The sequence below is a fragment of the Panthera leo genome, chromosome A1, assembly GCF_018350215.1.
Source record: "Panthera leo isolate Ple1 chromosome A1, P.leo_Ple1_pat1.1, whole genome shotgun sequence".
NCBI classification, from domain to species: domain Eukaryota; kingdom Metazoa; phylum Chordata; class Mammalia; order Carnivora; family Felidae; genus Panthera; species Panthera leo.
In genome coordinates, this window is record NC_056679.1 from 227,849,853 (window position 1) to 227,877,293 (window position 27,441).

General features: G+C 41.7%; 1 protein-coding gene across 1 annotated transcript in view; it reads left to right on the forward strand.

Annotated features, from left to right (window-relative positions):
* DNAH5 (dynein axonemal heavy chain 5) overlaps positions 1 to 26,890 on the forward strand; it is a 279,701-nt gene extending 252,811 nt beyond the window's left edge. The window contains exons 71-79 of the mRNA XM_042953052.1: positions 3,433 to 3,678; positions 7,632 to 7,851; positions 9,200 to 9,405; positions 10,028 to 10,231; positions 12,378 to 12,593; positions 14,705 to 14,917; positions 17,302 to 17,454; positions 17,862 to 18,093; positions 26,180 to 26,890. Coding sequence (XP_042808986.1) covers positions 3,433 to 3,678; positions 7,632 to 7,851; positions 9,200 to 9,405; positions 10,028 to 10,231; positions 12,378 to 12,593; positions 14,705 to 14,917; positions 17,302 to 17,454; positions 17,862 to 18,093; positions 26,180 to 26,331 — 1,842 coding nt within the window. The 3' untranslated portion in view covers positions 26,332 to 26,890. The remainder of the gene's footprint in view (positions 1 to 3,432; positions 3,679 to 7,631; positions 7,852 to 9,199; positions 9,406 to 10,027; positions 10,232 to 12,377; positions 12,594 to 14,704; positions 14,918 to 17,301; positions 17,455 to 17,861; positions 18,094 to 26,179) is intronic.
* Positions 26,891 to 27,441: the final 551 nt, after the last annotated feature.

The following is a 27,441-nucleotide window of genomic DNA, read 5'->3' on the forward strand; positions in this document are numbered from 1 at the left end:
TCCTTTTTTTTCTTTTCCCCTTCCCATATGTTCATCTATTATCTTTCTTAAATTCCACATATGACTGAGATCGTGGTATTTGTCTTTCTCTGATTGACTTATTTCACTTAGCATATACACTCTAATTCCATCCACATCATTGCAAATGGCAAGATTTCATTTTTTATGGCTGGGTAATATATTCTATTGTATATATGTACCACATCTCCTTTATCCATTCAGCAATCGATAGACATTTGGGCTCTTTCCACAGCTTGACCGTTGTTGATAATGCTGCTATAAATATTGGGGTGCATGTGTCCCTTTGAATCAGTATTTTTGTATCCTTTGGGTAAACACCTAGCAATGCAACTGCTGGATCGTAGGGTAGTTCTGTGTTTAACTTTTTGAGGAACCTCTAAACTGTTCTCCAGAGTGGCTGCATTCCCACCAACAGTGCAAGAGGGTCCTCCTTTCCCTAGGAGAATATTTTTAAGGAGAATTTCCTTTGAAATGTAAAGAAATGTTGAAAATTTTAATCCCAATGTGAATTTTCTTGGAGGCTTCTTTGGAATTTTCTAGCAGTACCTATGTGCAAAATGAAAAAATAAACAAATATAGCGAGGTGTACGTTTGGGCTAAATGATTTACTAATCTTCTTTGTTCTAAATGGTACAAGAATGAATGAGAATGCCATGTTTTTAAGTTGTCACATAGGTATAACATAAAGGTGATGTATTGCTCTTCCATACCATTTTTATATTAACTTAGACATGATATGGCTGCTCCATTTTGTTAGTAGTCAAAGAACGTTTCTTTAAATAGGAATGATGAGAAGGCACTAGGAGGAGAGGCAGATGAGAGGGTAGCACAGTATTCCCAAATCTATAGTTGTGATCCCAGAAAGCCTCACCACCCCTGATGCAGGAGAGGGCTTAAGATTCCTTGAATTTTACGTATGGTTTAAATGTGAATCCTGCCTCCAAAAGATCCATCTTTTCAAAGACTTTTAATTTGCTGGCCCACCATCATGGAAATGTCACTGCTAACAAGACCTGCGGTGTCCTGCCTTCACATGAAAAACTCAGCTTGAATATTCAGCTCAGGTTGATTCCTTAGGTGCTTCTCCCAAGAAGCCATATAGTAAAAATAGGCTGGGTTTATAATGGGATGTAGGAAGTTCAGCGCTTCACTCTCCAGAGGGAGCATTAAAACCGTATGGAGTAACCATCTCCAAAATCCATGTAGGTACCAAGGAATCATGAAAACAACTAGATTCAATGATTTATTGAGAAAAGAAAAATGAGTTTTGCAATACAGGGCAACTGAGATCACCCTTCCTTCAGTTTTTCTTCTCAGTTTCATTACTTTTATCTTGCCCAAAAGAATTGTCAAACTGTTGCCTTAAGGACAATGTAGAAAGTTCAAGTAGTTTGTTTCTTTCTTTCTCTTTCTTTCTTTCTTTCTTTCTTTCTTTCTTTCTTTCTTCCTTCCTTCCTTCCTTTCTTTTTCTTTCTTTTTCTTTCTTTCTTCCTCCTTCCCTCCCTTTCTTCCCCTCTTTCTCACTTCCTTCCTCCCCTCTTTCCCTCCTCCCTCCCTCCTCTTTCTTTATTACTTCCTCTGCTTTCTCCCTCCCTCTCCTCTCATCCTCTCCCTCCCTTCCTCTCTTCCTTCCTTTTTACCCCCTCATGTAACATTTTATTTGGTTCAGTGCTAAAATTTAAGTCTACAAGCTCCTTTGTAACTTTGTCATCTTCATCCTGGCGTCTGTCATCTATAGGCTGGGCACAGCCATGGCTTCCTAACTGGGGTCTCCTCTTGCTCCTTCTTGCCCACCCTAGTCAATCCTGTATGTTCTAGAGAACATACAGAAATGGAAATAAGAAATGGAAATAAGATATTCTATTCCTTGGCTTTTAAAGTCTTTCAGTGCCTTCCCATGGCCCCTATGATAACACCCAAGTCTTAAGATCTAGAAGTCCTCTCTGGAAAAATGTTTTCTCCTCTGAAATTCTTATGCTCACATTATATTCCTTTTGTGATTTTCAACCAGACACCTTCTTGGGAAGCATATTAGAAGGTCTACAGTGTGGGTACATTCAGTCCCCATTTCCCATAAGCAGCATCAGGCTTGTTCTTGGTATTTCAGCTGAGTATGACTGCCCATGTCAGGGGACATTCGAGGGCCTGGTTGCAAAACCATTGCACTCTCGGAGGGTGTCACATGGTACATACACATTTATGTCTCAAAAGCACCCAGAAAAGAACAGGTGCAGAGGTGTGATTGACCATTTTTAAGCTCAGAGACGTAGGGTGTGGCAATCACTTTGAGAATGGATAGAGCATAGCTAGATATTCAAAATGGAAGAAGAGCCTGTATTACTGACTGAAATCAAACTTTGGATGTTTTTAAGTCAAAAACAATGGTTTAACCAGTACCACCCTTACTTTGGCTATCTGAAGCCTCTCTGATTTAAGGGAAACTCTACCTACAACTGTTTTGTGTTTCTCTGGGAATGAAAGTGGGGTCCTACTAAGGTCCACCTCACCAAGGCTCACTTTGCCCTGCACCTGGAAAAGTTACAGTTCATGTCGTACCCACACCTGGGCTCTGCTTATTATGTGAGAGCAATTCTTCTGGGGAATCCCACCGGGGATAAAAAACGTGGGTCTTACTCTAATGGGGTGGGAGAAGATAACAGAATGGAAGGAAGTTTTTCTTTGAGGGCACCCAATTTTTACCAGAGGGAGAATATAGACTAAAGGTCATACTCACAATAGTATTTTATCTAACATAATTATTTTACCTTATTTGAAAAGAGACTGTGTTGTTCAAAATATTTATATATGGTTGATAAGTTGACATAGCCTGTGATACTGCAAGCATGTATTTCAGTCAAACCAAAATTAACGGTAAGGGAGATAAGCCAAAAATGGAAAGATATGACAGTGATTAGGAGAACAATTATGGACTAAATCTTTAAAACATTAATGCATTCATTCAGGAAGCGTCTAATATATTTCATTCAACAAGAAGTCATTCAGTAGTTATCTATTGATAAGTATCCATTAAACCCCAGGCATTGTGCTGCTTACTTGATTATTGGAATGCATGTGCATTTCTCTTAAAGCATCCTGAAGAATACAGTCGCCTAATATTTTACATTTTTTATGTACCAAGAAGTAGCCAGTGTATTGAACCAGGTTCCAGACAAGGAGTCCACCAACTTGGGTTCTGGTCTTTGAACTGTGCGATGTGTGTTGGCAAATAACACAGCCCCTCCACCTATGGAGTGGAGATAGAACAAGAAAAATGTCTATGTCCTATTTCCCTAAGCAGAATTACTCTGGGCATCAAGATAATCTATAAAAATGAACTTTGGAAGCCACAGTGCATCAGACACGTGAAGGGGATAGAGCCACTTTTTGTGACTCCTGTACTGTCTTTGACAGGCCCGCAAGTACATCATGGACTCCATGGGAGAGAAGTATGCGGAAGGTGTCATCCTGGACTTGGAAAAGACGTGGGAGGAATCTGACCCGCGGACACCACTCATCTGTCTCCTGTCTATGGGCTCAGATCCCACGGATTCCATCATCGCCCTGGGGAAGAGATTAAAAATAGACACCCGTTATGTGTCCATGGGCCAGGGCCAGGAGGTCCATGCCCGCAGGCTCTTACAACAGACCATGGCGAATGTGAGGCCAAATGTCTACTCTTATGTTGTTGATATTGCAGGTTATAGAATAGCAACGCAGAAAAGAACTTGAGCATCAATAAGAATTTAAATTTATGCACTGTGTGTTATTCACTAAAGAGGGAAAAGTATAATGTCTATTAGGAAATTTTCATGGAAAAATTAGATATAATTTAAGACTTTTTCTGCTGAACCGTGACTTATGGAAAACTTAGCCGACCAGGACATGTTATTTCCCAACCAGTTTGCATAATGCGAAGCCCCACTCCAGATCTCCAACCCTCAGTGGGGTCTATAGCCCCCAACTCTGCCTCCACCATATGCGCCGGCCCTTCCAGCTCTGCTCTTGGAATCACCACATTCCAGAATCCACCATACCATGCCTTTCTTGAGTTCCAGAATGCGTGATCTATGCCCTGGAGCCCCCCATGCCTGGCCCAGGTTTCAGAGGCCAGGAATCTGCCATTACCCCGCAGTGGTACCAGAGGTTTTAGGAAACCTGGCTTGTCACCTTCCAGGCGGGGCTCCTAGAACCCTCTGAGGCTTGCAAATTCTGTAGCATGCAGAGCATGCCATACCCAGGCCTCACGTGGGGGCCACCGTATGGTGATCTCGCAAATGGGATAGCCACACCCAGAGCTGGGGCACTTTCAGGGACTTAAATGAACTGAATGCTGAAGGTCCTTCTTCCATTTTGTCTCTAGAATTCCATCTCCAGGACAGGGCACTCATGTGTTTACTCTGGTCTGGCACGTCCAGCTCTGCCTGTAGGATCCCTCACCGCTGCTCCCCTCTTCTTCCATGCCTTGACCAAGCAGGGAGGGCAGAAGCACTTGGCTTCTCATTCCTACTGGAGAACGTGCAGTTTTGGTCTAGATGCCTTTCTGGCTTTTTTTTAGACCAGACCCACTCCTTCTTCCCTGAGTCTGAGCTCTTTCCCATATCTCAAAACTCCTCCGGTACCCTCCAGGGGATTCCCCTGCTGACGACATAACTGGCTGTCTTCACGCCATCCCAAACCCCCATCGCCAGGCCAACCACGAAACCACTGGGTTCTAGGTCCTGGCCGCTCAATCTAGACCCTTATTGCTGTGCTGCATCCTGGTCCATTTCCTCCGGTCTAGACCTGAACCTACTAGGTTCTGGAACCCCCATATTTACCTTGGACCTCTTCTATTCCCAAATTGTGCCCTGCCCCTGCTTTGGTGAAGGTTCGGGATGGGAAGTGGGTGCTCACATATGCTGTGCTATGTCTGAGCATTTGATCTGCAGTTGGGAGGGCACAGTGTGCTCAGAGATGAAAACAAGCATCTACATTTAAGAATGCCTGGCCTCTCCCTCCTCTTGGCCTCCTCTCCTCTCTTCCCTCCCTTCTTTTCACTTCTTCTGTTCCTCCCTCCACATATTACTATGCTTAGAACAAAAACACCGACATTATTTAACTCTAATTTAAAATAAATAAGTGTTTAATAAATACAGTTTCAGGAAACTAAATTAGAGTATAAATGGAATAATTCAGTTTATCCATGTTTTCTGTTTAGTAGTTTAGTTTGAAGTAGAAGAAAAAAAATCTTTATTATTATTATTAGTGTGATTATAAATTGTCAGAGGTTATAGTTTTTTTAAAAGTTTTGTAAGAAAGGCTTGAGGTGGAGCCCCTGGCTGGCTCAGTCAGTAGAGCGTGTGACTCTTGATCTTGGGGTTGTGGGTTCGAGCCCTATGTTGGATGTAGAGATTAGTTAAAACATAAAACATATTTTTTAAATTTTTAACATTTATTTTTGAGAGACAGAGAGACAGAGTGTAAGCAGAGAAGGGGCAGAGGGAGAGGAAGACGCAGAATTGGAAGCAGGCTCCAGGCTCTGCATTAGCAGCACAGAGGCTGATGTGGGGCTCGAGCCCACAAACCCTGAGACCATGACCTGAGCCAAAGTCAGACACTCAACTGACTGAGCCACCCACGTGCTCCAAAACATAAAAATAACATAAAGTAAATAACATGTTAATAAAAAAAGAAAAAGGAAGGTTTGAGGCAATATGACAGGCAACATGGATGGTCCACTCAGTAAGAAGAACACAAAACATTTAATACAGAATGTGGCAATTCCCAACAAACAGACTCAGCTAACAGATTCCATGGGGAGGGTTGAAACAGCGAAGTTCTCAGATGCCCGTGCATGCTGGCTGACAGAAAGCAGCTCAACCCTTTCTGTGGTTGTTACGTTTTACATTTAATTTTTTAAAAATTGTGAACAGTGCCAATTAACATTTTTCAAGGGACCAACAATAGTTTCCTTATTCAGCAGCACTCTATATTCCTCAAGAAAATATAAGGGGATATGTGAAATTTCAGAGCAATCAGTTTTATACTAAGATTTTAGATTTGGTGCTTGGTTTATTTCTTGGAAAGAGAAATAACTCAGGCTGCACTAGTCAAACCTAAATGATCTGAAGTTACAGTCAAGAAAACAACTCCAGATTATGATCTGAATATTATAGATCATTTTAGCCAAACTAGTCTATAGATTAGATATTAAGTAAATTATTACTACGTGAACTAAATTATTGCCTCTGTTGCTTTATGCAAGGAATATTCTTTTATTCAAAATTTTTAAAATGTTTGTTCATTTTTTGAGAGACAGAGACAGAGCATGAGTGTGTGTGTGTGTGGGGGGGGGGGGTGGTGGTGGCAGGCAGAGAGAGAGACACACACAGAATCTGAAGCAGGCTCCAGGCTCTGAGCTGCCAGCACAGAGCCCAATGCAGGGCTTGAACTCATGGACTGTGAGATCATGACCTGAGCCGAAGTCGGACGCCCAACTGACTGAGTCACCCAGGCGCTCCTATACAAGGAATATTCTTATGCTCATAAAATGCGTTATACAAAAGTAGGGCTTTTTGTGTTCTAAGGCTCTTGTCCTTAGAGTGGTCAGATTCCCCAGAGAAGGTTTTCCCACAGTTTAGAGGGTATATGCCCTACCGCCAGTATTCTGGGAACTCCACGGGAGAAGGGAGGTAATAGGCCTCAAAATTGAGCAGGTAAGTGTTCTTTCACCTGTCTTCATTGAGGTTCCTAGACCCTTCATGTGCGGATGTCCTCCAGTCTGGACCCTGTCTATTTTGCCCCCTAAAAAAAATCAGCTTTCTCTTTTTCTTTAGCAGAGGCTCTTGTGTGAGCCTGTCTTCTCCATTTCCAGAGGAACATCTTAGCACCTACTCTTGAGTGTTTGATGTTATGGGGCATAAATCAGGTTACGTCTCAGGTTGCCTTGAATGCTACTTGAGGATTCAGCTTTCTTGAGTCTGCTTTAAATGTTACTGGTATTGTCTCCACCTTCACTGTCCTTGTACTTAAGAGTTCATGCCTTTAAAAATGTCTGTTTGAAGGGGTGCCTGGGTGGCTCAGTCGGTTAAGCGTCCGACTTCAGCTCAGGTCATGATCTCACAGTTTGTGAGTTCGAGCTCTGCATTGGGCTCTGTGCTCACAGCTCAGAGCCTGGAGCCTCTCTCAGATTCTGTGTCTCAGTCTCTCTCTGCCCCTCCCCCACTTGTGCTCCGTCTCTCTCTGTCTCTCAAAAATAAATAAAAATGTAAGACAAAAATGTTCGTTTGTTGTACTTCTCATGGAACATGGGAGGAGGTTGAGCTAAATGGATGCTTTCATCCGACCATCTGTACATGGCAGTGCTGTTACCTCTTTTGAGGCCTCACTGTGTTTTTTTTTTCACAGCTCCTACCATACATTATCACTGCAGTTGGCATGCTGGTATGTTGAGGGACAAGAAAAAATACACTTATCTCAACTAAACGTAATTGTATCCATAGATTTTTATCTGGATTAATTTAGTGCTTCTCTGTTAAATTTTAATTACTCAATTTCTAAAGGATGTCTTAATTTGAATCTCTGGGTGAAGCATGAAATAGCCTAATTTCCATTTATTCTTGTTGACTTAGGGGGGATGGGCACTTCTGCAGAACTGCCATCTGGGGCTCGATTTCATGGATGAGCTAATGGACATAATTGTAGAAACTGAGATCGTCCATGATGCTTTCCGCCTATGGATGACCACCGAAGTTCATAAGCACTTCCCCATTACGCTCCTTCAGATGTCCATTAAATTTGCCAATGAGCCTCCACAGGGCCTCCGGGCAGGATTGAAAAGAACATACGGTGGTGAGTTGAGGAATACTTCCAAGTTTACAGGAGTTTTTGTGCTTCAGTTGTTTTCTTAAAGAAACGATAAAAACAATTAGTGACGATAGGGTTATAGCAGATTGTACTGTTGCTTAACCTGATGAGGAGAGAATAGCACTCTTTGTCATGCGCCATGTGGAACATGCTCTCGTGGCATGAGGGAGTCAGCTCGTGCTTAGCCCTTTTCTATTTTTTCTGTTTTTCCACGTTACTCTGCTTTGGCCTGTGCCGTTCTCCAGCTGGACACCTGCCTTTTTATGGCAACATAATTTTGTCATTTATGGTCTTCATGCTCCGTATGTAAAGTTGGCCACTAGCCTCTTCCAGGAGGAGAGGCTGAATTAAAGTTATGACCTGCCTCCATCACATGAAGCCGTCTGAACAATGTACAGGGTTTTTTTGGAGTTGCTAACAAGGCTCAAATTTCTGCCAACCTATAAGATAATGTGGGGATAAAATAGATGTGGAAGGATGAGGGCAGTAAAACAACAAAATTCTAAATAAAAAGCGTACAATATATATGTGTGTATATATATATATATATATACACACATATATATATATACACACATATATATATGTATATATATATATATATAAAATAATTGTAGTTATTTGGGGAATATACTCAGCGTGTAGTAGGCTTCTATATACACTATTTTAATTAATAGTAAATTGTTAGTAGTGTATACAGAAGCCCATTGCAACCCGAGTACATGCTCCTAATAATAATAAAAATAGGGGCACCTGGGTGGCTCAGTCGGTTAAGTGTCCGACTTCAACTCAGGTCATAATCTCACAGTCCATGAATTAGAGCCTCGCGTCGGGCTCTGTGCTGACAGCTCGGAGCCTGGAGCCTGCTTCGGATTCTGTGTCTCCCTCTCTCTCTCTGCCCCTCCCCTGCTCATGCTCTCTCTCTGTCTCAAATATAAATAAAAACATTAAAAAATTTTTTTAAATAAAAAAAATAATAAAATTATTAGTAGTAGCAATTTAAATAACAGTAGTCGTATTTATTTTACTGCCCTCATTCTTCCACCTCTAGTTTACCCCCACATGATCTTGTCAGATTGGCAGGCACTTGATCCATGTTAGCAAGCCCCCGGCCACCTCCCCCAATCTCTTTGCAGGTATTTCAGAGAAAGAGACCATCTCGACACCCAAAGGTTAATTATAATTGTTGTTGCATGAATGTGATAAAAATAATTCAAGATAAGTGAAGTTTATTATCAGAAATGAACAAAAATGATTAATAACGTGTAACTGTAATAAAAAAAGAAAGATGTGCGAGTGATGGTACATTTTTTCACCCCGCCGACCATGACAGGTGTGAGTCAAGACCTGCTGGATGTGAGCGCTGTGGCCCAGTGGAAGCCCATGCTGTATGCCGTGGCTTTCCTGCACTCCACAGTCCAGGAGAGAAGGAAGTTTGGTCCTCTGGGGTGGAACATCCCCTATGAATTTAATCAAGCCGACTTTAATGCCACTGTGCAGTTCATCCAAAACCACTTAGATGACATGGAAGTCAAAAAGGTACTCTGTGCCCGCCATCTCATGCCACTGGCGATCGTGAGCGTAGGTGCCCGTGCCTGCCCAGCTTTGGGATTGATCCTGTAAGAGCGACGATCTTGTGTGGTTGCAGACATATCTCTAAGTCATGGCAACTGGATCACACTTGCCTCTTGATTTCAGATGAAAAAAAAATGAACCAATTTTGATTATATTATTATTTCTCAAAACCAAGTTGAAATTCCATGTAAGACAACTTGAAAAGCTCTACTGGGAGGGGGGAAATGGCTGAGAAAAGTTGTTTTCTAAAATCCTAAAAAATGAAAATTAAAGCCTAGATAATTTTTGAAGCATGTGCCTTTTAAAGAGCTCCCTCAATATTCTCAAAAACTATCTTCTTTTTTTCTGTTGAACTTAAAGTATGAAAGCGTATAGATGCACCAAAGGAGTCTATTTTAAATCACGAGCATGAGATTTGAGTAATGCTCAGGTTTGTCTGTGTAGATTTCTTCCTGCACATTTAACATTGCTAATAAAGAAGGAACAACTGGCATCGATGACCACAAATACGTAGACGTTCGTTGGTGGGGAAAACCAGGATGAGACCACAGTCAGTTGTACACAGCTTTTCTGTAAATTCCCCCAGGGCGTCTCCTGGACCACCGTCCGCTACATGATAGGAGAGATCCAATATGGGGGCAGAGTCACTGATAACTACGATAAGAGATTGCTGACCACGTTTGCTAAGGTCTGGTTCAGTGAAAATATGTTTGGATCAGATTTCAGCTTTTACCAAGGATATAATATTCCCAAATGCAACACCGTGGACGGCTATCTTCAATATATCCAGGTTTGTCAACTTCAGAATTTTATGCATAGAGCAAATATCTGCAGCCTTTTGACCATTTGGATATTTATTTACACTGCAAATACTGCTTTTGAAATAATTTTTAACGGTGATACATACTCTCACTGTAGGTGCTTCCTTCCTATGTTTCTATTCACCTAACGGTTAAAATGTTTATATTTGTTCTGAGTGTGTATTTTGTGTGAATGCCCTCCCTCCCTTCTCATTTATTCCTCAGTGAGGAATATTCTTTGGGGATAGGATAGCCCGGGCAGATTTTGAACTAGGGAAACCACACAAATCCCCTGGAGCTCTCCACTGTGAGATGTGAGACTTCAGGCAGCTGTAATGACTCATCCTGAGACCTTTGTTCCTTAATCCTGGCCCAGTGGAGGGCCTATGAGTATGTTCAGGAACCTGCTTTCCATAAACACTTCCTGTCTCAACCTGGGCACCGGTGACGTTCAGGGTGGGATTCTTCTTTGCGGTGGGGTATAACCATATAGAGTGGTTAGCAGCGTTCCTGGCCTCCCTCCACTAGATGTCAGTAGCACCCCCACCCAGTTGTGACAATCAAAAATGTCTCCAGACATTGTCCCCTGGGGGTGGCATCTCCCCAGGCTGAAGAGTACTGCTCTCAGAAGGAATAAGGTAGATTGTGACTGGAAATTAAGGGGAAAAGATCTGATTTGTGTTTCAAGGTGACTACATTTTCGGTCTCTATGCCTTGAATGCTTTAGATCATTATGTAGAATTCTCTTTTGCATCTATCTGCGATTTATCTCCAACTGAACAAACTGGAACACGACAGCCCCAAAGGGCTAAATTTATCAGTACATTTAGAGGTTCTGTGATTTATGTATGTAATGAGTTTATCATATATTATCACCTCTACACTTTTACTAATTCACATCAGCAAATATATTTGTTTTAACTGTACTATATATGTCTTTAAATCATCAGCACTGAATAGGAAAGTGCCTATGAAGATATAAATTTAGATATGCCTGTACATATCTTTATTTACATATACCTCATTGCCCAGTGAACTTGAGGCTGTTCATAAAAGACATTATGTAAAAAGGAATAAAATAATGGAGGAGAGTGCAGGAACAATATGAAGAAGACAATAATAAAGTTTAGGATAATATTCACATGTAGAAACAAATATCAAATTGTAGGTACATTTTCTTTCTTTCAAATAGCTGAGTTCTTTGCCTGCTTTTTCTGCTTCTGATTGTCTCTTGCTGTCTCTGCATTTTTAAAAAATGTTTATTTTTGATACAGAGAGAGAGAGAGAGAGAGAGAGAGCGTGAGTGGAGGAGGGGCAGAGAGAGAGAGGGAGACACAGAATCTGAAACAGGCTCTAGGCTCTGAGCTGTCAGCACAGAGCCCGATGCGGGGCTCGAACCTACAAACTGTGAGATCATGACCTGAGCCGAAATCGGTCGCTCAACCGACTGAGCCACCCAGGCGCACCCACCACACCAACCTTTTTTTTTTTTTTTTTTTTAAACTGTTTATCTATGTCTCTGCTTTTCCCTCGGACTTGGTTGCTCTCAATATTCCTCTTTGTTCCTAGTCCTCGTCTTTCTCCCTGGGACAGTACGGTTCCCGCTGGCAGCCTTCTTTGGGCCATAATTGCTAAAACTGTCATTGGCTGGCATCTCAAAAAACATAGTAACTGTTAGTTATACCACATTTATTTAAATGATTGGTTCGAATTAAATCAGACCTTCAGAAAACAAAATACTAATCCGTAGCTCCCTTTTCTTATTTCGCATATTCTAAAATAAGACAGTGTCTCTTTGATTACATTTGCCTGAGGTACAGCATTAGAGAACCATCAACTTCCTATGTTTCTCATTGTTCATCTTCTTTTGAGGCAACTTTTGATTGTTTTCTGGAGCAGTTATTGAGATTGTAGCCTGACACAAATACGAGATCATGTAACTACTCGGCTTTTTTGGGAGATTACTTTATGTTCTTTCTTTATTTTAAAATTCAAATATAGTTGACACGCAATGTTACATTACCTACCTGAATAAAACCTACCTACCTTAATAAAAACATTTGTTTCTTAAGACGGTATAATTTACCTGGTGTTCATGTCGGCCGTCTGGGCTTCCCTGGGGTCTTTGTTGTTCAGAGCCTGCCTTCCTGCGACAGCCCCGAGGTGTTCGGGCTGCATCCCAATGCCGACATCACCTACCAGAGCAAGCTGGCCAAGGACGTGCTGGACACCGTCCTCAGCATCCAACCCAAGGACAGCTCTGGTGGAGGGGATGAGACCCGGGAGGCCGTGGTGGCCCGGCTCGCTGACGATATGCTCGACAAGCTACCCCCAGACTATGGCCCATTTGAGGTGAGTTGATGACATCCTGACAAGATGTCAGTGGTGGACATGTCTGTCTTGTTGGGGGAGTGAGGAATAAGGAAGGAGGGCAAAAAGTGATTTTTCTGAAAGTGAAAGAATATTTAAAAACTCACTTCCTGAAGAACCAGCAAAGGAAGTTTTTATTTTTTATTTTTACTTATTTTGTTAAAGAAGTCTTTAATTTTTTTTTTTAACATTTATTCATTTTTGAGAGACAGAGAGAAACAGAGTGTGAGTGGGGAAGGGGCAGAGAGAGAGGGAGACACAGAAACGGAATCAGGCTCCAGGCTCTGAGCTGTCAGCACAGAGCCTGACGTGGGGCTTGAACGCATGTCGTTCAAGCGAGATCCTGACCTGAGCTGAAGTCAGATGCTTAACTGACTGAGCCACCCGGGTGCCCCAAAGTTTTTAAATCTATAAATGTAATCACTTCAAAGTATAAATGATAAAAGAAACCTGACAAGAATGTTGATGTTCATAACTAGGTTTTAAGTATGTACCGATGGGTTAGGATTGTTTTTCTAGAACTTTCCCTTGAGGTGCTTCACATTATCATTTGTTCAAAGGAAAGTAGTGTATTTTTAGAGTAAAGCACCTGATCATTTATTTTTTTATTTGAGAGAGAGAAAGAGGAAGAGAGGGAGAGAGAGCATGAGTGGGGAAAAGGGGCTGAGGGAGAAAGAGAGAGAATCTCAAGCAGGCTCCATGCTCAGTGTGGAGCCTGATGCAGGGCTCAATCCCATGACCCTGGCATCTTGACCTGAGCCCAGAGCGAGAGTCAGATGCTCAACCAACTGAGCCACCCAGGCACCCCAAGCACCTGATCATTAAAAAAAATGTTGTAGAACATAATGCACACCTTAAGATTCTGGGCTTCTTAATTTCAGGGCACCTGTATTTATATCATTAATGCATTGCAGCTTCACAGGTTTTGAAAATTAATTTGTCTTTTTAAGATGTAAGTAACTTTTGTAAGCAAAATTTATGAGTAGGAAAGTTAATTTTTTAGGCAGTTTAGCAAATGTTACTGAAAAGATTAACCCTGAAGACATTTTTAAATCTTGGATAAAAACACAGGTGACTCACTTACTTTCCACATAGTCATAATAGATGACCCAGACTAACCGTGTGACACTTTTGTCACAGGACCATCATGTTCCTTTATATATTGACCTTTTCTACCTGGTTTTCTGACAGGAATCTGCAGCATTTTGTTTCTTTAGCATCCTATTCTTTTCCACAAAGCATGTCCTTTTGGTTGCTAGTGCTATAGACTGAACTCAAGGACTTATCGCCAAGGGAATAATTTCCCCTGGAAAAAACTGATCACTTGCTTGGAGAAAATCAATACTCTTATCAGCTTTCATAAGCACCTCTCATTGTAGTATCAGGAAAGAGGTCATTCATATCTAACAGTGGTTGAAATATTTATGAGGCAATAAAAGTATCTAAAAATACCATAACAGTAACATAAATAACTGCGGTAACTAATGGGGTTTAGGAGAGTCCGCTCCCTTTGGCTGACTTTGTCGATGCTGCCTGAGGATAAAGCAACACGGCCCAGCAGGGTAGCTAATCGATCCATAGAAGAGTCTCAGTAAATACTTGTAAGATGGAAATGGATGGCTGGGTGGGTGGGTTGGAGGAAGAACGGATGAATGCTCTGATGGAAAGCACAGAAAGCTTTTAAAACAGAAGCCTAGTCTTTTGAAGCAGCCAGCAGAATGGTTGTGCATGTGTACCTGTCTGCTCGCGTGTGTCTGTGTGTGTGTTTGCAAGTCTTAGGCAGGCAGGTAAGTGAATGTTTCCCGGTAAGTGCAATTGCCATTTGGAAGGCTGTGTGGCTGTGGTCATGTGTTTCTTTTCTACTGCGAATGAATGGCTGCCTGTCCTCTCCCACATGGGATGAAAAATTGGCCGGTCATCTAACAGATGTTTCCTTTTATATTTCTTCTTTGTTTTCTGGCAGTGAAAAAAAAAAATCTTAACCATTGATGGGATTGTAAGATTTGGGGTCTTTTTGGCAGCCCCAGGGTACCAGTTACATACACGTTTGTAGCTGTCACATTTTTAACACATGTTCAATGTCTCCATGGCAGGTGAAAGAGAGGCTGGTAAAGATGGGGCTGTTCCAGCCCATGAACATCTTCCTCAGGCAGGAGATAGACAGAATGCAGAGGCTGCTGACTCTGGTCCGCACCACCCTGACGGAGTTAAAACTTGCCATCGACGGCACTATCATCATGAGCGAAAATCTACGAGATGCACTGAATTGCATGTTTGATGCCAGAATTCCTGCTCAGTGGAAGAAAGTATGTTTTAGTCCGCTCTTATTCTACCTAATCACTTTATTGTTGTAAATAGCTGTGATTGGCAGGTGGAAAGCTTTGGAGCGTAATTTACTTAAAAGGGTTCTTTTGTTTAGGGACTAATCCCCTTACTTGCTTGTATTTTGGGAGGGTAGGTAGGAAAGGAGACTACTTAGCGTCTCCCACATATCAGGCACTCTGCTAGGCCATTGCATGTGTTATTTCATTTAAATTTTGCATTTATTGCCCTCATTCTGCAGGTAAAGAATGTGAAATTGGGAGATGCTAAGTCTTTTCCCAGATCACACACCTAAGAAGTCCAAGAATCAGAATTTAAACCCCAGCTCCGTTGGACTTCAAAGCCCACGATGTTAGGTTTATAGAAAGAAGTGTTCCTACACACACACATGCACACAAACACACACACACGCACGCACCAAAGAGAAACATTTTTCCCTGCTCTGCCTGGAGATAGTGAGCAAGTATATCTCCAGGTAACAAGAAAATGATTTAACAATATGCTTACTGATCACATGCTGGTGCTTGTGCTCAATGACAAGATGTGCTTTCGGTAAATACTTGTCTACTTGGAGTAGTAAAAGGAGTACCTGAGTATCTTTACCAAGCATTTCATGCATTGTGGGAGGTTGTAAAGATTTGGGGGTGTGGCAGGAGGGTTTGAGAGGGCAGGAGGCAGGGGCCAGTTGTAGGGGAAGATACGGGAGGGCAACATCTAGAAAAGGGATTGGGTCGTGCAGTGACTGGACCTTTGGCCTTTTGCAAGCTGCTCGGGTAAATGGGAAGATGAGCCGTGACAGGGTTGGGACTGGCAGCCTCTCCCAGAAGAGACTCACTTAGCACTGGCACTCAGACATCTCACCCAGGGCTTTAGAAACGTAGGATCAGCTTTGACCAGACTCCATCATATCCTCACGTCTAATGACTTCGTTCCCAAAGGTGGAGAGTTTTCTATCTGGACTGACTTTCCTCATTGGCCAGTGACAGAGGGAGAACCTTCCTGGTCACTGGCCATTGCAGGTTCATTCCTCACCGAACCAGCCCTCTCCACTTGGTCAGCACCTAGAAGGCTCTGGAACAGGGATCCTTGCCACGAGGCACCTTCACATAAACAGTTCCCTGTGCCTCACGTCAAATGTCGTATAAACACATCCCTTTCAGTTAACATGTCTATAAAGATAGGATAGAATGAGTTACCTAATTTTAAAGTGTGGTCTTTTTGGGGCGCCTGGGTGGCTCAGTCGGTTAAGCGTCCGACTTCGGCTCAGGTCACGATCTCCCAGTCCGTGAGTTCGAGCCCCGTGTCAGGCTCTGTGCTGACAGCTCAGAGCCTGGAGCCTGCTTCGGATTCTGTGTCTCCCTCTTGCTCTTACCCTCCCCTATTCATGCTCTGTCTCTCTCTGTCTCAAAAATAAATAAACGTTAAAAAAAAATAAAAATAAAGTGTTGGTCTTTTTATACAGGTTTGTATTCTATTCAACTTATTATCAGTCTTTGGAATCTCATTATCTCTTGAAAAATAGGCAAATTAAGTCTTAAGAATTTGAAATTCAAGTGGTATATATCTACATAGGATGATCACTACATTTATTCATACATAAAGTATTCCAGTTATAATAAAATGATATAAAACATGATTTGGAGATACCTACCAGGACAGCTGCTGATAACACTAAGGACATATCCATCCCACTGTAATAATAGAAGTTCCACATGTGAATTCAGGCAGCATGTCACAGGCAATGAATGCAATTAATTTGTTGGTGGTAAGGGACCTGTGTTTCCGTTTCTGCTCCTTCATCAGAGGAAATAAAAGTTCATTCTAAGGGACAAGAACTTCAGAAAATAACTGTTGTTTGCCTCATTAAAAATGAGAAGTGGAGAAAGGTATGATTTATCATCCACAAAATATATTTTAAAGGGGCCACAAGCACATTTATGGAAATAGAAATCCTGTTTTGCAGTGTATCTATTAAAAATATAACCTGACGGGGAAAGAAAACATGTAACCTGAGGAAAAAATAGTGGAAACCTATTTAATTCAATTAATTGTTTTCATTACTTTATAGCAGAATTGACAGTGAATATATTTGTACGTGGAAGGTGATTCTGTTGACATCAGAACCTTGAGCAGCATACTGAGCACTGAATTGTTTTGGTATTCATGGGATCATTAGCTGATTCTGTTGTATCTTAATATCAGTAAGGAGGAAGAATAATTTGAAAACTTAACTGTCAAAACCCAAGGGAAATTCCTGTCTTAGGGACTTCTAAATTCTAAAAGTGAAATTGATATTTCATAATTTTTTTTTCTGTGAACATAGCTAGTTACACAGCAGAATTTGATTATTTCAACATATGCATTTCAGGCATCCTGGGTTTCAAGTACCTTGGGTTTCTGGTTTACTGAGCTTATAGAGAGAAACTGCCAGTTCACCGCCTGGGTTTTCAATGGCCGACCCCACTGCTTCTGGATGACAGGTTTTTTTAACCCCCAAGGATTTTTAACTGCAATGCGTCAGGTAAGAGCTCCCATTTGCACCTGTTGTGTTATTATGATTTTCTTCTACAAGGTTTTCTTCTGCCAGTATAGTTTTAAAGACTATAATGACACAGAGAATGGCTGTCTCTCTTTGGCCCCAGCAATGACATTGTCCTGAAAGTAAATACAGCAACTTGTTCTCAGGCCGCTAGGTTGAATTTCAAAGTATTTATTTGGTATTTTCATATTTGATATTTCTTTTTTAAAGTATAAGTGCTTAAATTAGGACACGGGTACTGTTTATGACACAATTTTTTTAAGTACAATTCTACTTCCTTTGAATTAGGGTAATCCGGGGTTCTGCTTTGATCCCCGTGATGCTCTTCATGTTAAGATAAACCTCTAATTGTTCCCTTCGTCCTTTGCTCTTGTTCTTGTCCCGAGCAGGAAATAACTCGGGCCAACAAAGGCTGGGCCTTGGACAATATGGTGCTTTGCAACGAAGTCACCAAGTGGATGAAGGATGACATTTCTGCCCCTCCCACAGAGGGTGTCTACGTCTACGGCTTGTATCTTGAAGGTGCAGGCTGGGACAAGAGGAACATGAAACTCATCGAATCCAAACCAAAAGTGCTCTTTGAATTGATGCCCGTCATAAGGATTTACGCAGAAAACAACAGTAAGTTGTCTTACGCATTCAGGGATGGTGGGCATTATCAGATTGGATAATGTTATAAACACAGGATCTCATTATTCTTGCTATCATGTCATGAGGACTTTATTATTTTATCAACTAGCTTCACATTCGCCCCATGTTTAATGAGTACTTACTGGCTGCTAGGCACTATTTTGAGTGTTATAGGGGAGACGATGGTTCTAGATAGTTCTTTCCTATCTATTAAAGCAGGTGAAATATGCATGGATGCTCATGAAACATTAGCTTATGAGATAAGGAGCAAGTGTTTGGAGGAGTTAACAGATGGTAGGAAAGGAAGGTGGGTAGGAGTGGGAAGAAGGGGTCAGGGGCGGGGTCTCAGGAGCAGGGTCTGGACAGGGGGTGGAAGGATGGATAGGATGAGTTGGGGCAAGTGGTGGAAGGAAGACTGCTCAGGGCCCACCGGAGGTGCCAGCTCTCCCAGCTTGGAGAGTTAAGCCAGGTTGGAAAAGCCAGATTGAATTCAGGGGCGTGTCGCTTCACCCAATAGCTGGCGGTAAAATGCTGGATTCGTATTTCAGCCTGTGAACATAGCACGTCTATGAAACACACGTTTTTCCACTTTGGCAAAGTTCTGTTTGACAAGTCTAAAAACACCTAAACTGGTTTCCACCATTGGCCCGATGTGTTCTGGAGGCTTTTGTTACATTTTACTCAGCTAATATCTCCTCCTATATGTCCTCCTCCTATATGTTCTCCTCCTATGTGTCCTATACTTAAGGTGTAGAACATGATGTTCTGATGTAGATATACATATATGGCGAAATGATCGCTAGAAGCCATACACTCTGGAGGTGGCCATGGTAGTGGAAGCCAAGGAAGTACTGATTTTGTGACCAAAACACAAAAGATTTGTCTTTAAACAAGGAAGGAGTAGACAGTTTCTCCTGGAAAGATCAGTTTCTCCTGGAAAGATAGTTTCTAGTATCCCCATCCCTTAGATAAATACCACATTTGGAAACGGGTCAAGGGAAGAGAGTTTATAAACTATGAATATTTCTTTTTTAGGCAAATATTTGCTGGGTGCCTAATATATGCCAGCCACAATCTTAGGTGCAAAGGTCACAAAGATAACGATGAACCAGATCCTGCCCAGAAGGGATTCCGTCTAGTCAGGGAGACTTACAAGGAAATCAATAATTAAAATAGAACTTGACACATGTTAAAATAGAGATACAGTCAGGATGCTCAGGGAGCCTAGAAGGAGTACATGACGATGCCTGCGAGGTCAGCGGAGACTGCTTTTGAGAAGTGCTTTGAGGCTAAGAATGAGTGTAAGAGAAGTTGGCGATAGACTTTTCTTGGCTAAGGCAAATAGCGTTAGCTCGCTTGGTCATTCAGTGAGTGTTTATCTGGTATTGGCCATCTGCCATGCTCACTCAGGTGCTGGGGGTGCGACAGTGAAAAAAGACCAGGCACCATCCACGTTCTTAAGGAACTCAGTGTCAAGGAGGGAAGGGCAGCCAAAAAGAGGCAAATACAGTTGATCCTTGTTACTCATGGATTCTGTGCTTATGAATTCACCTCTACTTGAAAATTTTTTCGTGATGCTTGTGGCTTGGTCATTTGCAGGCATGCACAAAGCAGCAAAAAAATGTGAGTCGCCCCACAGGCATGTTCCCACCTGAGGTTGAATAAGGTGACGCTCTGCCTCCTTGATCCACTCCTGCTGTAAACAAGTGTCCTTTTTGTGGTCTATGTAGTATTACAGTTTCCACGCTTTTGTACTTTGCACTGTTTAAGGTGGCCCAAGCACAGTGCTGAACACCAGGGCTATCTGCTGTTCCTCAGCGCAAGAAGGCTGTGATGTGCCTTATAGAGAAAATACGTGTTAGGCGAGCTTTCCTGAGGTGTGAGTTCAAGTGCCGTGAGTCCAAAGCCAGTGAATCAACAATATATGTTGGAAAGATATCTTTAAACAAACACACGCCTAAAATAAGGCTATGTATTGATGGGTTGTCGAAGCTGTCTTGACCAGAGGCCGGCAAGAACCTGCCCTGCCTGTATTTCCTCTTGGAGCAGTGGTTCAGTAGTTGCCAGTTCAGTGGTCACAGAGACTTTACATACCTAAGTCCCATGATAATGGCAGTTGACTATAAATGGACATACTGGCTTTAGACAGCTCTTTCTTATGAAGAAAATACACACACGCTAGGCCAGGGAGCTGCTAATTTAGGGGCCGGGGGAGAGACCTGTGAGGAAAGAACACTGAGCCGAGATTCAGCTGACAGAGGGCAGCATGCTGATGTCCAGGAGCAAGGGTGGGGGTGCAAATGCGTGAGGTAGCAATGGATGTGCTGTGTGTGAGGAGGAGAAGGATGGCACGTGAAGGAAGAGGGAGCCCGTGAAGAAAGCGGGGCATCAGAAAAGAAGAAGGAAGGTGCTCGGTAGGGTCCTTGATGCACGGTGTTGCTGCACGTACCCCGAGTGCATCCGACAGGATAAATGTGTCTGGTTGAGCCCGGACCAGCGCACTGCCTGCGGCTTCGTATTTATTGGGTTGTGTCAAGACCTGGGGCCATGGTTAGTTTAGAGAAATAATCAATACGTGTTCTTTTACCCAAAATTAATATTTTAGAAAATTTGCTTTATCGCATCACTGGATCTAGTCAACCAGTTGCAAAAACATTTCCCGCAGAAAGTAAAAGAAGAATCTTCCTCACGTTCAGTCAGGTGTTACTTTTATGTATCTTGTGACTAAGCGGTGAAAGCCCATTGCAACATGACTTTGAACATCTCAGCAGGGTGTTAATAAAATAATTTTATAGTACAGGCACTTCTTTATTATTTAAGAACACATTTTTATAGAAGGATTGTACTCACCCTGCTGGGAATTAGTCAGCGGTGAGGTTCATTAGCAGCAGGTTAAGAGAGAAAATAAAAAGCAAGGAAAAAGTGACTAACTTAAAAGTGCTAAAAAAAAAAAGAGAAAAACTTTCATTCGTTTCTTTTTTTTTGGTTTCAATAGGAGTTGGTGCAGACTTGTTTTGCCAAATAGCTTTGTTGCCAGAGAAGTGTTTTTTAGCGATGAAAAGCTAAAATTCCATTGCTATTTTCATATTATAAATCTAATTTTCATTTAATTTTGATAACTGAATAAGGCTCCAATTGAGATAAGGAGGTGTAGCATCATTAAAGACCAAAGGACACTCCAAAAATACAGTGATTTAAAGTTAAAATTCTTATAATAAATTGGTTCCATGTTAACATGAAGGGCAATTTTCAGTTTAAATAATTCATCATTGAATTTTCCATACAAGACTGGTTTGTTTTAGAAAGAAGTCTAGGTATTTATTTTGACTTTAGAAGTTGAGCGATGTGTCCCCAAATGCTTATTTTATTCGTGTTTCTTATTAGGACATCATGAGAAAGTCACCCAAAAAGTGTGAAATTCACCAGAAGGGCAAAGCTTCCCACATCCACTCAGGCTCCTTTGCCCTCAAAGGAAGTTGAAAAGAGGCAGACATGGGGAAAGAAATGTACCTTTGGCCAGTAGGGTGAGAAGGATCTCACCCTAGGTGAGGACACCCTAGGTGTCCGCAGATAATGAGGAAAAAAGTGAAAAGTGTTTCTAAGAATATCTTGTGACCCATCCTGATCCAACAGTGTGCAGATATGGGGCTGGGGGTGGGAATAGCTCCATGGGGTGACCGGGAGGTGGAGACCTCCTGACTCTTGAACCCCATGCATTTGATCCACCTTCTGTGTGTAAACTTGGGACTCAGTTAACGTCATGAGGAAGATGAGTCTGGGAAATTTGTTTCAGTGAAAAGATAAGAATACATGTATATGTGTGCATGAGTGTGTGTGTGCACGCATGTGTGTGTGTGGAAAGAGAGAGAGGAGAAACCTAACACATCTTGGGTGCCTACTGCATTCCGGGCATTATACTATGCCAGTCGTTCTCATATATTAACTAACATAATCTTTACAAGTCTGTAAGGTATATCATGCCTAATTTGCAGATGGGGAAATTAAGGTGTAGAGATGTATGTAATTTGCCTGTGATTCCCAGCTACCAAAGCTGATGTCAGAATCATGTTTGTTTGTTGTGGGATGAATGCAATCCTCTGGCAATTTCTGTGGTTGATGTTCTACTTCAGACTATGCATTTAGGGAGTCTCTGTGTTGTCAGGGATGAAGCTTCAAAATGAAGGCTAAATTAAAGGGTGCCTGGGTGGCTCAGTCGGTTAAGTGTCCCAACTCTTAATTCCGGCTCAGGTCATAATCTCATGGTTTGTGAGATTGAGTCCCATGTCCATGCTGTCAGCATGGAGCCTGCTTGGAATTCTCTCTCTCTCTCTCTCTCTCTCTCTCTCTCTCTTTCAATAAAGAAACATTAAATGAGGACAGCTTCTTTACATTTTGAAGTCATAAGTTTATTTTTCTCAGGTACATGGTGAAGTAGACAGAGAAAAAGTCACTGCCCATTTGGGTGGGAGCTCTCACTCCCTGTGCCTCCCTCCCTGCATGCTGCAGGCTAAAGGTGGTCACCTCCCCTGCCAGAGGGATGGGCACAGCTTCTCAGATAAAAGATAGCCTGCATATTTGCATTGCATTTCTGGTTTGATTACCCTGGTAATTAGTCATGTGGCTTTGGAGGAGTCTCAAAGATACCGTATATTGAAGTCACGTATCTGGTTATCTCTGATTCATTTTCACACCTTCCTGCAAAGACATAGAAGTAGACACACACACATATTAATCCCCACTATTGCTGAGATTAAGGGCCTAGGCTGTTGAGCCATTCGGGCCAGGTTTGATTCTTACCCTATCACCTACAGCTTCGTAACCTTGGACGGATGGCTCACCTAGTTATGTTCCAGTTTTCTCATCTGCAAAATGGATTTAATAATGCTACCTGTCCCATAAGTTTGTTAAGAGCATTAAACCAACAATGTCTAGCACATAGTTATCATACAATAAATAATTTTGCTATGACTACCGTTATTAATATGTTAACTCACGTGTTTGTTGTGGGATGAAAAGAAATACATTGAGTGCACTATTTAATCACTTAAATGTTATTTGCGAAGAGGAGTTGAATACAGGAATGATTTAAAGGTGGTCTAGGGAATCTCTATGTGACTTGGTTGTTTTAGATATTAGAAGAAACATGGCATAATGGTATACTAGCATTTGGATGAAAAATGTAGGCTAGAGAAGGAAGTGACATAGTCAGAAAATAACACTCCCTCAAGGTGTCTTTTTAAAACCCTTTGGATCTTAAAGCATAGAGCTCACCAATTTAGACAGCCTCTTTTCTTTACTCCTCCTTCGGGAACCCTGAGGCTTTAAACACATTTAGCTGATTTGTTCTGCCTACCTAGCATGTGTATTTTTTGTCTTCTAAGTTATTTGTCTAACTAGGGCTAATGGTTTTGAATCCTCTATTTATGTGGTTATGTAGTGTCTGTCAGCACTTTGACTATGAAATTATATTTTTGGTGGTTTCTCATCCTGCTGAAGAAGTTTGCTACATACTGTGACTAGGCATGGGCACCATCGGTTCTGAAGCAATTAAAAATAAATAAGATTGGATAAATAGATCAGAGAATTGTTTTTCACCTTATTGAAAAGAATGCTATTTTTTCCCAATCTTTCTTTTCTTTTGGGACTAAAATCCAAGTAGTCAAACACTTCCCAAGGTGTAAGTATTATAATTATCATTTGGTACAAATGCGAGACTTCAATGGGTTAGTTACTTCAGGATTTATGATGTTAGTCAAATTTGCATCAAGAAGAACGATACTTAACATTTATTCCACATTTACAGATCCCAGGATTAAAGGATTTAAATCTCTCCATCGGTATTATTGGTATTAACTACACTCCATGACTTCACTGTCATTCACTTATTTCACCAGAATTTTTCATATATTTGCCTACTAATTATATATATTAGTTCTACTAATCATTCTATACTAATGATATTCTCATGATAATTAAAAAAATAACGCCTAGACTTAAAAGGTAGGTGTTACAAAATTAGGCGTTACATTAATGTAGCTTGTTTCTAATGATAAATTTCATGGGATTAAGCAAACACATAGTTTTAAATTACTGTCAAATGTCTATGAGTTTGTTTTAGAACAGGGTTCCTCGGCCTTGGCATTATTGACATTTCTGGTCAAGATGCCCTTTGTCGGGAAGGGTGGTCCCGCGCATTATAGGGTGCTGGCAGCATCTCTGGTCTCTACCACTAGATGCCAGTATCAGCCCCACAGTTGTGATAACCAAAAGTGTCTCCAGATGTTCACAAATGTCCCCCGAGAGTAAAATAATCCTTGGTTAAGAATCACTGCTTTAGAATGCCTACTTTATATTGAAACTTATGTATAATACTATCGTATTCAAGTGTTTAACTTCTCCCAATAAAATTAATTATAGTGGAGGTATCAAAACACATGGCCTAGAGGCACCTGGGTGGCTCAGTCAGTTAAGCATCCAGCTTCAGCCCAGGTCATGATCTTGCAGTGAGTTCAAGCCCCGCGCAGTGCTCTGTGCTGACAGCTTGGAGCCTGGAGCCTGCTTTGGATCCTGTGTCTCCCTCTGTCTCTGCCCCTACCCCACTCATGCCCTGTCTCTCTTTCCCTGTCTCAAAAATGAATAAACATTAAAAAAAAATTAAAACACACACACACACACACACACACACACACACACACACGGCATAACAGGTTGAATATTTTATTGGGTCAAAAAATAAGATCTTAATTTCAGGTAGTGGCTTGCTTTTGTAATTTGTTAGAAAAAGATAAATTATTGAGCAAGTTCGTTTTGGGAAATAAATTCAGTGACTTCGGTACGTTAACATTGCATGTAGAGAGTTGCTTTTGCCATGTTTCAGTGCCCACGTGTGTCACACGAATTCACCAAAGCAAAGTTATCCTCTTAGTTAAATGTGTTTTCATCTCAATGCTTCTATGAGGGTCATTTATAATACTGGCCTTCCAGAGGAGTACAAGGATGGGTGCAGACAAAGTGTTTGTGCTGAAACAATTTATAATCTAGAAAAGAAGAGGAAATGATGTACTGCTTCCTGAGATGGATGTTTTGAGATGTGCAGATAAACTACGCGAGCAGTGTAGATTTAACAAGGAGCTGATGCACTTGAATTTCAAGGCTACTCAATGCAGAGGCTTCTTCCAAAGCCTAATTTAGTATTTTTACGTTACGCTGTCTTAAAGCCCTGTGCCTCTCCCCCTCCACTGTGTAAGTATAAGGACCCACAAGACCGGGATCTGTCCCTGATCATGGGGTGTCCAAGACCGGAGAGAGTGAGCCTTTGCTTAGGGATGAATGCATTAGAAAGGATCTTTGCAAGGTGGACATACGTAGGTTGCCTTTCCTTGCATATGTAGTTTTGAAAACTCCATGTGTTCATCTACCCCAAAAGGATAGATTGCATCTCACGGAGCTGAACTGTATCACAGCTCTGCTTCTCAGCCACTTCTGTTCCTCTGCACCCGTGGATAATCCCCAGCCCGTGATAGGGGTGGGGAACATCCTCTGTCCTGTGATTTCATGTGTAGTTTAGACTGTGGCACAGAGCGTTGAAGGCAGGATTTTGAAATAATAATCATAATATAGTGAAACCCTAGTGAGCATTGGTGCTGGACATTGATTAAAGGTGGCAGGTGCCTCGTGCCAAAGGCAAGCCATGAAGGGAAAATGGAGAGAGTGTGCATGCACAAGATTTGTTGGAAAATAAAGGAGAAAGGGTGGAGGGGGCATGGTGAATTGACAGGTGGGAAGGAAGCAATTGAAGGTTCGTGGCCATAGCGAGCAGGCAGGTGTTACTTTCAAGGACATGGGACAAAGGGCCAGCAGGGTACCTGAAGACACCTGGGTGTTTGTCATGCCTGCGGGAGACCCGCAGTTGTGTCTGCTTCACATCTAGGGGTTGACTGACCTCGGAAAGAATTGCTCTCATTCCTTTGGAATGATCTGTAGAATGTGCAAATTTGGCTCTGTGCTGTTTGGGCTGCTTAAATTAAAAATTCACCAAGTTTTGTTTTTGTTTTTGTTTTTATGAAATTTTTTGTAGCTTTAAGAGATCCTCGGTTTTATTCCTGTCCCATTTACAAGAAGCCAGTCCGAACGGACTTGAACTACATCGCCGCTGTGGACCTCAGGACGGCCCAGGTCCCTGAACACTGGGTGCTCCGTGGGGTTGCCCTGCTCTGTGATGTCAAGTAACGTGGGGTGTGCCCCCCACCAATACTTCAGAAAATGCAGGATCCGAATTATCCTAACCTTTACCTTTCTGTGAGTGCTGGACAGTTTTTAAATCAGGTTGATCATGTAGTTCATGAGCTGGTTAGGTTTTCCCTGCTCATTGGTTGGATGCTTAATTACGTGTTACCTGCTTCATCCTTAATGACCAATCGCTGTGTTTGTTGAAGAGTTATTTGGTGATTGAAAAGCAAAATTTACAACTTCCCAATGACGTGCAGCCCTCAAATCCACAGTAATACATTCAGCTCTAAAGCCTCAGTAGGTCAAGCAGACATTTCCTTGAAATGAAGGGATTCTTCTTCTGCTAATGTGGTTCCAAGGTATCACTAGGTTTGTGCTGACTTTGCTTCCAGGGCCTTTCACTTTTGCATCAGGTTAAGAGATTTGTTTTCATGGCTCCAAGAGCCAATTGGAAAGACCTTTTTAAAAATGGAAGGAAATAGAAGGATGGATTAAGAATGTGAATAGAGGGGCGCCTGGGTGGCTCAGTCGGTTATGCATCTGACTTCTGCTCAGGTTGTGATATCACAGTCTGTGAGTACGAGCCCCACATCAGGCTCTGTGCTGACAGCCTGGAGCCTGGAGCCAGCTTCGCATTCTGTGTCTCCCTCTCTCTGCCCTTCCCCCACTTGTACTCTGTCTCTCTCTCTCTCTCTCTCTCTCTTTCTCAAAAATAAACATTAAAAAATTAAAAAAAAAGAATGTGAATAGAGTAGACAATTCATGTAATCCTATTGAATGAATGTATAATGTTCAACTCCGCTGATAATTAATAATGAGATACTAACTGATACTTGTTATAATAAAAAAATTAAAGCTGAAAGTGAATCGTGGTGGGGTCTTTGTAAACGTGATGCACTCAGAAATTCCTAGAGTGATGTAAACCAACTCATCCTTTTTGTAAAACAATTAAATACCAAGCACAGAAAGAACCATAAAAATGTTCACAGGCTTTGATCCGTATTTTCTCTCCTGGAAACCTATACCAAGAAAACAATTTAAAAGACTGAAATAGATTACATATCAAAATGTATTTAATAACAGAAAACAGTGGAAACGCCCTACATGTTC